Source organism: Eretmochelys imbricata, chromosome 1, assembly GCF_965152235.1.
Source record: "Eretmochelys imbricata isolate rEreImb1 chromosome 1, rEreImb1.hap1, whole genome shotgun sequence".
Classification (NCBI taxonomy): Eukaryota; Metazoa; Chordata; order Testudines; family Cheloniidae; genus Eretmochelys; species Eretmochelys imbricata.
The window spans coordinates 69,618,754-69,631,224 of NC_135572.1; the positions used below are offsets into that span (position 1 = coordinate 69,618,754).

The window sequence follows — 12,471 nt, forward strand, 5'->3', positions numbered from 1 at the left end:
TCCAAAAAATTAAATAACTCAATTATGCATTATCATCCCTCCAAACATACATGTAAAAGTAGTAAGTACACTAAACTTTTCATAGGCATATTTTTGGTGTATTTTAGAAGTGACATATACTTACAGCCTTTGAAGCAGTACTAATATATTGCATCACCATTTCTTTTTTGGTATTGAAGTCCTTTTCTCGCAATGGTGTTTTTCTGTCTTCATTTAAATTCATATCTTCCTATGGGAAAAAATTGAAAAAACTTGATTTAGCCATCCGTGTGTCTGACGATAAGGATCTTAATGAGGTCCTACACTTTGCTGAGTAGGTATATATGAACACGTTAAATGTGAAATTTAAGGAAAAAAACCCTATGAAAAATCGAATACTAACAATGAGGAAACCGAAGAATCAAATACAAAATATCCACTTAAGCAATTTAAAACCATGAAATAGGAAAAAATATTTAAAAAGTTCTCTTTAATTTTCAAGGAAAATGTGTCATGGTTTTACCCGCCCTATTTGGCAATTTCAGCATCACCACAGTAACCTTAGTCCTGTAGGGACTTTGCAGTGCAGAAGCACTAGCAGTGTAGTAGTTCCCGTTTAATCTCCTCCTAGGAATCATATGCAAAATGGACACATTGCATTGGATCCACTTGTTGGAGTGGGAGACCTGTATTTCAGATTAGATGCAAACAGCACAGTCACGCTACCTCCTCTTCCATCACCCAAACCAGTAAGGCTCTTGTAAGAGTACCACAGAGTTGTAACCATATGCACCAAAAATCAAGACTGCAGTATCAGTCATTTTGGAAAAATGTATGCAAGATTAGGGCAAAAAAAGTTATCTTTGCATCTTTTGTAGAGCAAGTGTCGCTGCCTTTTTGTCATACCTGTAATTAGACACCCAAATTACAATCATCATCTGCAGTGCAGTGATCACACAGCAGGATTTTTCCCCCACATATGCCCCTGTCAAGAATATTTCAGGCTCTTTTTGGATGCAGATCTTGCTACTAACATCCATGCCTGTCACTCACCATGAGATGAGATTACTTCACTGCATCCAAGTACATTTTAAATCCTTTTGAAAACTGAAACTGGTGTATAACTTGCTACAGAGTTTCCTGCCACAAGCTCATTATGCTAGCGCTCTGGAATCTGTACCATATACCTGTGAGTTTCTGCACATAGTTTTAAGTTACTGATTTGCTCTGTGAAGGTGACTTAGCACCTGCATATCTCAGAGGCAGCCTCTCCCCCTGTCCCATTTTATGCTACAGTATCTAAGTGTCTTCCAAATAAAATAAGCAGCAAGTCCATAATAGACTTCTTGGAGTCTGTGGCACTCTTCCCTTTCCATGGTAAAAATACTTCTTGTTTTGTTTTTGATTTTATTAATTTACTTATGTGTTGCTTCGATTGATTTGTTTCAGGGAAGCTGTTATGTTGGTTGAGGTTTTTATGTGCCTAAACAGGGTTTACAGGTCTTTCTGATGGAGTAAAAATAGGCCTTTTTCAAAAAGAAAGTTTTTGCAGCATTTTCTAAAGCTCTAGTTTCACCTAAGATCATCTGGAAAGTTGGTCCATAGCCAGATTTCCCCCCAGCCAACAATTCTTTGTCCCCAGTTCTTACGCACTTAATCCTGGGATCTGGAATCTGTACTGTCCTAGAAGAGTGAAGCCTTGCGGTAGTTCATAGGTCAAAATTTAGTCTTCAACATCATGGAGGCTCAATCTATTGATCCTTTTGAAATTAAAATAAAAGCCTTAAATCAGCATCAGAAGCTGACTAGGGAGACAGAAGTGGCTCTCAGCCTATTTACCATTGTGGACCACATCCAATGCTACCGATATAGCCCTGAGGATGTCACATGGGCCACAGCCCTGTGCTGATTGGGCCACAAATGTCCCGCGAGCCGCAGGTTGAGAACCACTGCAGTGAAGGGACTCAAGCACTGGCCTGATGTGGTCATAGCTGCCTAAACCATGCAGAAGGTGAGAAGCCACATTCCTTGTCAGCTGGAGACTGTGCTTTGTCATCTTCACATTTGGCTTCAGATACAGTGAATTACAATAATCCGGCCTTGAGCTGACAAATATATGTAGGACTGCGGCCAGGTCCTCAGCTGGGAGCAAGTTACACATATAACTTACAAGCTGAATGTGAAAAGAGGCATATTTAGATGCTGACACTACCTGGTCATCCAAGGCTATTGAAGACTGCTGCAGCTATTCTCAGATTAAACTCATGAGATGGACCTCCATCAGTTCAGGCAAGGCGACTGCTAGTCATTAAATTTTGAAGATGGGGCAGCTGTTGACTCAGCCTAGTCAGAAATAATACATACAGATCTCTGTTGGTCCTTCAAGACATGCTGCGAACAACTCTGTTCTCCTCGGATTTTAGGGAAGGAGAGGTGCAAGGAGAGCTACTATTTTGTGATATGGCAGGAAGTAAGTATTTGGTTTTCATTATTTTTTAGTCAGTGAATTGTGCCAAGTATATAACCATATCACACCCTAAGGATCTAACAGTCCGGTTCAGTGAATGGGGTCTTTTTTGAGAGACCCAAAAGCAGTACCAAAGGATCTATTTGTAATCTCATTTTTGTCCTACCACTGAGGTTTAAAATATTTAGCCATATTCCCATGCAGAACATAACATAGTTAAAGTTGCTTCTCATTCCACACACTTTCCAGACTCTAAAAGATATTATTTAAAAGGAAATGGTATCAGGAACCATTTAAACAGGGTTTGTTATTTTGGGGGTGGGGAGAGACACCATTTTCTTTTCATGTTACATATGTTGAAAATTTCTTCAATCACCATCACCAGCACTTCCATAACCGCATTGGTCATTGGGGCACCATCACTGATGAGCAACCAACCAATTGTCTCCACCCTGATGATTGTCTGTCAGTGCTTGAGTCTCCGTGAAGTCCATTCCTGTCCACTCTTATATTGTCAATCCATCTCTTCTTCTGTCTACCTCTTCTTTTCTGCTCTTGTACTGTCCCTTGGAGGAGGATCTTGGATAGGCCAGATGATCTTCTTACATGGCCGTACCACTTCAGCTTGTGCTTCTTCACAGTCATCATATGACCCAGCACATTGGGTGATGGGTGATGAGGTTGCAGACCCCTTCATTAGTGAGGTGGTCGAAGTAGGAGATGCCCAGGATTTTACGGAAGCATCTCATCTGTGCTACCTGTATTTTCCGTTGAAGTTCTGCCGTAAGGGTCCTTGTCTCGCACGCATAGAGAAAAATGGAGATACCCAGTGCACGCAGGAGTTTCAGTTTGGATTCCAGAGAGATGTTTTTATTCTTCCAAATTGGCTTTAGCTTTGCCACTGTTGCTTGCACAGTTCTTGCCCAAATTTCTGCTTTGGATCCTTCATCAGTGATGATTGCCCCCAAATACTTCAACTGTTCTACTGTCTCCAGCTCTTGTCCACAGACAGTAATATGTGAGCTGATCCCATCACATTTGTTTGTCATCAGCTTGGTTTTCTCTGCACTGATTTCCATGTCATATTTTGCGAAGGTTTCATCTGAACATTTCACACAGTCGGCAAGTTCATCTTTGCTGCCTGCCAGGCCATCAATGTTGTCAGTGAACCAAAGATTTGAGATTGTGCACCCCACAATGCTGACTGTGCACATGTGATCTTCTACGGCATCGGTCTCTAAGCACTCCAAGTAAACGTTCAACAGTGTGGGCGAAAGAAGGCAGCCTTGTCGGACTCCAACAGTGGTACGAAACCATTCTCCTGTTGTGCCATTGACAAGAACTGCACTGCTGGCCTTGGCACACAGTTGTTTAATGGTAAGAATAAGCTTACAACCAACACTGTACTTCTCCATGGTTGCCCAGAGAGCTTTGTGCCATATTCTGTCAAACGCCTTCTTGAAGTCAACAAAGACGTGGTAGATGTCCTGCAGGTGTTGTAAGTACTTCTCACATAGAACAAGAAGGTTGAAAATCTGTTCTGCGGTACTTCTTCCAGCACAAAAACCAGCTTGTTCTTCAGCAATGATATCCTCTGTTTGTGGCTTCAATCTGTTCAATATGACTCAACATCACTTTGCTAGGATGGCTGATTAAGCTTATGGTCTGGTATTTTTGATACAATTGCAGGTTGCCGTTCTTTGGCAGAGTGATGATTAGTGACTGTGCTCACGTGGAGGGCTACTCACCCATCTGCCAGATCTTTTTGAGTACATCTATTACTATTTCTTCTCCAAATTTCATCAATTCAGCTGGGATGTTAATACCTGTAGCCTTTCTGTTCCTGAGTGATTTCACAGCTGTGTCCACTTCTTCACGCAGTATTGGAAAGTCATCCTCCTCTGTTGAATCTGGGCTGTTTAAGACACTCGGATCTCCATGTGTCTGGTGGTTGTATAGATCAGACCAGTAGTTTGTCCACCTATTGATGATCACCCTTTCTTCTTTAAGGCTATTCCTTTCTTTGTCTTGAATTGCGTTAGCTTTGGTCCATTTTTCCGAACCTGGAAGGCTTGTTGGCTATTTTTATTATTGATATACTCTTCAATTTTAGAGCATTGTTTTTCAATCCATATCTTTCTGCCAATTGCTCGGTATTTATCAGCTCTATCAGTGCTGTTCTTGTCTCTCTTAAACTCTCTTCTAATATCATACACTTGTGACCTATGGTTTTGTCTTCTTACAATGTTTCCCAAGGATGTCCATTGCTGCCTCATTCATTGAAGCATTAAAATTGTTGGTCATTGTTCCTAGGTCTTCCTCTAGAGCAAGACCTTCTGCCCATCATTGCTTGGAATGACTCTTCAGTGTTTCAGTCTCTGAGTCTTTCAGAGTCAAACGGTTCTGGTGAACTTTGACCTGATGATTTTCCTTAGCTGCAGCCAAGAATTTAGCATCAAAAGGTCATGATCACATCCAATATCAGCACCAGGGAATCTCCTTGTTTTAGCTCTACTAATCCCAGAATGAAATCTGTTTTGCACCATGATGTAGTCGATCTGCCTGTTATATAGACCATTAGGTGCATGCCATGTTGATCGTCTGGATGCTTTATATGCTCCTAATGTGTTTGCAAGAACCAGATTGTTATAGCTGGCAAACCCCACAAGTCTCAATCCTCTCTCATTGGTTACCACATTTCAGAAAGGACCACAAGAATCTCACCAATCTGCCTGTGCATCAGTACCCACTTCAGCATTCCAATCTCCTTGTATAATCAGGATATCTTTCTTGTGTACCTTATCAATGTCTTGGAGCTGATTGTAAAAACCTTCAATTTACTCGTCATAGTCTGTTGTAGGGATGCAGACTTGTACCCCTGTGATATTAAATGGTACTGCCTTTAGACAGATGGAAATAAGCCTCCTAGACATTGGGCAGCATCCTAATATTGAATTCTTGACATCTTTACGCACAAGTAATCCTATGCCGTTGACGTTTTTCCTCTACCCTGTAATAGAGCACATGGCTTCTTCCAAAAGATCTCAACAAAGTTCTTCCATCTGATCTCAGAGATTCCTAGGAGATACCAAGTGTATCATTCCATTCCGTACGCAAGTTCTTTTGACCTTCTTATTTGTCTCAGTGCCCTTACATTCCATGTGGCTATGGTGATGTTATCTCTTCCACCGATCCTCTTTGTTGGGGTTACACCAGTAGAATACTTGTCACGTCTGCCCTGGTGGGAGATGGATGGTGCGGTCATTATTAACCTGGGCTGTGATTAATTCGCTATGGACATCGTTGACTTGCTCATTATATGGTATTTCTTGGGCAAATTTCTAACCTGGCGGAGCCCATCCTTCTCCAGTCACACTCTTACAACATGCAGGACCAGTGGGCCTATTCTGTCATCAGACCCACAAGGGAAAATTTACTCCAAGCCAAAACAGGGATCAAGTGCTCAAAGGGCCTTATATAGAGCTTTTTCCCATTTATGTAATTAGATTTATCTTTCTTGCTTATAAAATTCAGTGAGCCCACCATCTCTTAGTGGTTGAAATAGGTTTTAGTTTTATATAACGAAAGTTACTGTAATCTACATACTAAACATTCTTTCTAAAATATGTTCCCTATTTGCTCTTCTGGAATTGCCCTAGTCTTTGCAGGCCCACTTTTGCTCATTTAAACAAAACAAAACCAAAAAAAACAAAAAAGGACGGTCTCTCTTGAGGATACTTTAGAAGTATCCAGCTGTTCTTAGAAAAGGAGAATTCTATCCTTTTATTATGCTCAAAACGCCACTATCTTGATATCCCAAATAGAGCTGATCCATAAAAAGATCTTAGACATGAAATAGTCATATTTGTCTACGATATCTTATCCTGACCTGATACTTATCTACTCTCAAAGCCAGGGCACTGAGAACTAAGCTGACTAAGTAATTCTGTACCAATTGCAACTCTTATCAAGCAAAGCCTCAGGTCCCACTGCAGGGCCGTTCCTAGCTATTCTGGGGCCCTAAGCAGCGCTCCCCCCCCCCATGAGGGGGAGGGTGTGGGCCCCAGGCCTCCATGGCGCTGGAGCTGGCTTGGGGGCAGTGGGAGGGGGAACTTCCCCCAAGCAGCGCAGTGGGGCCAGGTTGCTGCACTTCTCACTGCCAGAGAGTGCAGGTCTGGCCCTGCTGCAGTCCTCCGGGAAGTGTGGGCGGGGCTAGGGCAGGGCTGGGGCGGGGCCAATAGGCAGGGCAGGGCCTGGAGCAGCACACAGCTGAGCAGGGAACCAGGATATTTGCTGCCCCAAATTTCCTGGTACCCTACACAGCTGCGTACTTTGCATACAGGTAGGGACGGCCCTGTCATAGAATCATAGAATATCAGGGTTGCAGGGGACCTCAGGAGGACATCTAGTCCAACCCCCTGCTCAAAGCAGGACTAATCCCCAACTAAATCATCCCAGACAGGGCTTTGTCAAGCCTGACCTTGAAAACGTCCAAGGAAGGAGATTCCAACACTCCCCTAGGTAACGCATTCCAGTGTTTCACCACCCTCCTAGTGAAAAAGTTTTTCCTAATATCCAACCTAAACCTCCCGCACTACAACTTGAGACCGTTACTCCTCGTTCTTTCATCTGCTACCATTGAGAACAGTCTAGATCTATCCTCTTTAGAACCCCTTTCCAGTAGTTGAAAGCAGCTATCAAATCCCCCATCATTCTTCTCTTCCGCAGACTAAACAATCCCAGTTCCCTCAGCCGCTCCTCATAACTCATGTGTTCCAGTCCCCTAATCATTTTTGTTGCCCTCCGCTGGACTCTTTCCAATTTTTCCACATCCTTCTTGTAGTGTGGGGCCCAAAACTGGACAAAGTACTCCAGATGAGGCCTCACCAATGCCGAAGAGAGGGGAATGATCACGTCCCTCAATCTGCTGGCAATGCCCCTACTTATACAACCCAAAATGCCGTTAGTCTTCTTGGCAACAAGGGCACACTGTTGACTCATATCCAGCTTCTCATCCACTGTAACCCCTAGGTCCTTTTCCGCAGAATTACTGCCTAGCAATTCGGTCCCTAGTCTGTATCAGTGCATGGGATTCTTCTGTCCTAAGTGCAAGACTCTGCACTTGTCCTTGTTGAACCTCATCAGATTTCTTTTGGCCCAGTCCTCCAATTTGTCTAGGTCCCTCTGTATCCTATCCCTACCCTCCAGCGCATCTACCACTCCTCCCAGTTTAGTGTCATCTGCAAACTTGCTGAGAGTGCAGTCCACGCCATCCTTCAGATCATTAATGAAGATATTGAACAAACTGGCCCCAGGACCGACGCGTCGGGACACTCCGCTTGATACCGGCTGCCAACTAGACATGGAGCCATTGATCACTACCCGTTGAGCCCAACAATCTAGCCAGCTTTCTCTCCACCTTATAGTGCATTCATCCAGCCCATACTTCTTTAAACTTGCTGGCAAGAATACTGTGGGAGACCGTGTCAAAAGCTTTGCTAAAGACAAGGAATAACATGTCCACTGCTTTCCTCTCATCCACAGAGCCAATTATCTCATCATACAAGGCAATTAGGTTAGTCAGGCATGACTTGCCCTTGGTGAATCCATGCTGACTGTTCCTGATCACTTTCCTCTCCTCTAAGTGCTTCAGAATTGATTCCTTGAGGACCTGCTCCAAGATTTTTCCAGGGACTGAGGTAAGGCTGACTGGCCTGTAGTTCCCCGGATCCTCCCTCCTTCCCTTTTTTAAAGATGGGCACCACATTAGCCTTTTTCCCATCTTCCAGGACTTCTCCCAATCGCCATGAGTTTTCAAAGATAATGGTCAATGGCTTTGCAATCCCATCCACCAACTCCTTTAGCACCCTCATATGCAACGCATCCGGACCCATGGATTTGTGCTCGTCCAGCTTTTCTAAATAGTCCTGAACCACTTCTTTCTCCACAGAGGGCTGGGCACCTCCTCCCCATGCTGTGCTGACCTTGTTTGTGAAGACAGAGGCAAAAAAAGCATGGAGTACATTAGCTTTTTCCACATCCTCCGTCACTAGGTTACCTCCCTCATTCAGTAAGGGACCCACACTTTCCTTGACTTTCTTCTTGTTGCTAACATACCTGAAGAAACCCTTCTTGTTACTCTTAACATCTCTTGCTAGCTGCAACTCCAGGTGTGATTTGGCCTTCCTTATTTCACTCCTGCATGCCTGAGCAATATTTTCATACTCCTCTCTGGTCATTTGTCCAGTCTTCCACTTCTTGTAAGCTTCTTTGTGTTTAAGATCAGCAAGAATTTCACTGGGAGGTTACACACAGAGACTAGAACCCAACTCTCCAATATGGCAATCCCAAATTACATCCCTTTTGAGACACTGCCTCTCAAAGAATCAGACAACTTTTTGTCCTTGACTATGCTGCCTGTGAAATGGGGCTACTAATGCATAGGAAAAACCTACTGTTCTTGTGTTAAGCATCCTCTAAGGGCTGGATAACAGCACTTCTATTTCTTTGACCATGGGATGCTGTTCCAGAAGAGCTGAGCAGAGATGGGATCCACCTATTGAGAAAGAAAATCTGAATCGGACTAGCTAATCTAGTGAGGAGGGATTTAAACTAGGCTCAACAAGGTCAGGAAATAAAAGCCCACATATAAGTCAAAAACATGGAGACCTGGGAGAAGGGTCAGAATCTGGGGGGAGCATTGGCAATTATAGTATGGACAAGGCAGAGATGAGAGAACAGAGCGGAAATCAAATCAGTATCTTAGATGTCTATATACTAATGCACGAAGTATAGGGAATAAACAGGAAGAACTAGAAATGATAGCTGACACCACAGAAACTTGGTGGATTAACACGACTGAAATATTGGTACAGAAGCATACTGCTTGCTCAGGAAGGACAAGCAGGGGAAAAAGGGAGGAGGTACTCCCTTATATACCAAAAATGTAAACACTTACACTGAGGTTGAGATGGAAATAGGACACAGACTCGTTGAAAATATCTGGGTAACGATAAAAGGGTAAAAAACAAGGGTGATGTTATGGTATGGGTTTACTACAGACTACCTAAACAGGGGGGAAAAAAGGGGGGGGGGTGGATATGAGGCTTTTGTTTGTTTTTTAAAAAGCAACAAAATCATCCCAAACACGCAATTTAGTGGTGATGGGTGACTTCAACTATCCAGACATCTGTGGGAAAGATACAGCAGGGCACAGATTATTCAATGCTTTGGAGACAATTTTTGATTTCAGAAGGTGGAGAAAGTAATTAGTGAGGAAAAACTGTTCTAGATTTAATTTTGACAAATACGGAGGAACTGGTTGAGAATTTGAAAGTAGAAGGCAGCTTGGGTGAAAGTGATCATGAAATAATTGAGTTCATGATTCTAAGGAATGGTAGGAGGGAAAACAGCACAATAAAGATAATGGGTTTCAAGAAGGCAGACTTCAGAAAACTTCGGGAGTTGATAGGTAAGATCCCATTGGAACCTAGTCCAAAGGGGAAAAAAGCTCGAGAGAGTAAGCAGTTTTTCCAAAAAGCTATTAATAAGGGCAAAAGACCCAACTATCCCAACACATAGTAAACATTCGAAGTATGGCAAGAGACCGCCCTGGCTTAACCAGGAGATCTTCAATGATCTGAAACTCAAGAGAGTCCTACAAAATGTGGAAACTAGGTCAAATTAGAAAACAAACACCACAAGCCAAGACATAAAATGAGATTAAACTAGCTAGAGACAAAGAGTAACAAGAAAACATTCTACAAAATACATTAAAAGCAAAAGGAAGACGAAGAATAGCGTAGGCCCCTTAGTCAATAATGGGGGAAAGACAACATAAAATGTGGAAATGGTAAGTGTTGAATGACTTTGATTCAGTTTTCATCAAAAGCGTTAGTAGCAATTGGACGTCTAACATTGTGAACGCCAGTGAAAACGAGGTAGGATCTGACTCTAAACTACGTGAACAACAAGTTAAAGATTAGACAGTTAGATGTCTTCAAGACACCAGGGCCTGATGAAGTACATCCTAGCATACTAAAGGAGCTGACTGAGGAGATATCTGAGCCATTAGTGATTATCTTTGAAAACTCACAGAAAATGAAAGAAGGCAAATATAGTGCCAATTAAAAAAGGGAAGAAGGACAATACGGGGAATTACAGATCAGTCAGCTTAACTTCTGTACCCGGAAAAATAATGGAGCAAATAATCAAGCAATCGATTTGCAAACACCTAGAACAATAAGGCGATAAGTAACAATCATCGTGGATTTTTCAAGAACAAATCATGTCAAACCAAACAAATAGCTTTCTTTGATGGGATAATCAGCACTGTGGATGGGGGGAAGTGGTAGATGTGATATATCTCTACTTTAGTAAGACTTTTGATACGGTGTCACATGTCCTTCTCATAAACAAATTAGGAAAATAGTAGTTCCATCTAGGCTCTATAAGGTGGGTGCATACCTAGTTGGAAAACTATTCCAATGGTTCAAAATCAAGTTGGAAGCACATATTGATTGTGGTCCCACAGGGATCGGTCCTGGGTCCAGTACTGTAATGATTTAGATTTAGATAATGGCATAAAGTTTGCCAATGATACCAACCTAGGAGGGGTTGCAAGTGCTTTGGAGGGTATGATTAAAACTCAAAATGATCTGGACAAACTGGATACATGGTCTGAAGGAAATAGGATGAAATTCAGTACGGACAAATGCAAAAATAGTCCACTTAGGAAGGAACAATCAGTTTCACACATACAAAATGGGGAATGACTGCCTATGAGGGAGTATTACAGAAAGAGATCCGAGGGTTATAGTGGACCACAAGCTAAATAAGAGTCAACAGTAGAACACTGTTGCAAATAAGTGAACTTCATTCTGAAAATATTAGCAGGAATGTTGTAAGCCGGACACAAGTAGTAATTCTTCTACTCTACTCCATGCTGATAAGGCCTCGCTGGAGTATTGTGTCCAGTTCTGGGTGCCACATTTCAGGAAAGATGTGGACAAACTGTAAAAAATCTAGAGGGAAGCAAGAAAAATGACTACAGGTCTTGAAAGCATGATCTATCAGGGAAAATTGAAAAAACGGAGTTTGTTTAGTCTGGAGAAAGATTGAGGGGGGGGGACATGATAATCTTTTATGTACTTGAAAGCTGATGTCACAATGAGAGTGGTGAAAAATTGTTCTCCTTAACCTCTGAGGATAGGACAAGGAGCAATGGGCTTATACTCCAGAAGGGCAGGTTTAGGTTGAATATTAGGAAAAACTTCCTGTCAGGTTGGTTAAGCACTGGAACAGATCGCCTAGGAAGGCTGTAGAATCTCCATCATTGGAAGTTTAAGAACAGGTTAGACAAACACCCTGTCAGGAATGGTCTAGTTATTACTGAGTCGTGACTTGAGTGCAGGGGACTTGACTACATGACCTATTGAGGTCCCTTCCAGTCCTACACTTCTATAATCCACCTACTACAAACTGATGTTAATCCTGTAGCTCAAGTGGCAGAAGGGTCTGTGCAGTGCTGAAGGTTCAGGCCCCAACACCACATGATGGAGAGCAGTAGTGTTACACGTAACAGAATTGGCTTGAACTTTACTTTTATTCCTTTTTTTTAAAAAGCTAGGTAAATTTCAAGGTAACTCTTATTTACCCTACAGCAAACTTATAGAAAACCACTTACAGATCTATCAAGTCTACTAACCTTCCATTTATAAAACTTAATAGATTGAACTCCTTTAATCTATCACTGTTTTACATGTTTTACAATCCTTTAATCATTCTTCTTGCTCCTGAATTGCGGACATCAGAACTGTACATGGTATTCCAGCAGTGGTTAGACCCGAGTCAAATATAGAGGTAACATAGCCTTTCTACTTCCATTCAATCTTCCCCTGTTTATACATCAGAGGACCACACTAGCCCCTTTGGTCACAGCTCATCATGCATCATGACAACTAAGTCTTCTATAGAGTCTCTACTTCCCAGGATAGAGTCCCCCCAACCAAAATTCTTTGGCCTCC

The 12,471-nt window shown here is 42.4% G+C and overlaps 1 protein-coding gene across 1 annotated transcript in view; it reads right to left on the reverse strand.

The window, feature by feature from the left end:
• DIAPH3 (diaphanous related formin 3) overlaps positions 1-12,471 on the reverse strand; it is a 531,747-nt gene that overhangs the window by 479,007 nt on the left and 40,269 nt on the right. Inside the window, exon 4 of the mRNA XM_077806852.1 lies at positions 125-229. Within this exon, the coding sequence (XP_077662978.1) occupies positions 125-229 (105 nt within the window). The remainder of the gene's footprint in view (positions 1-124; positions 230-12,471) is intronic.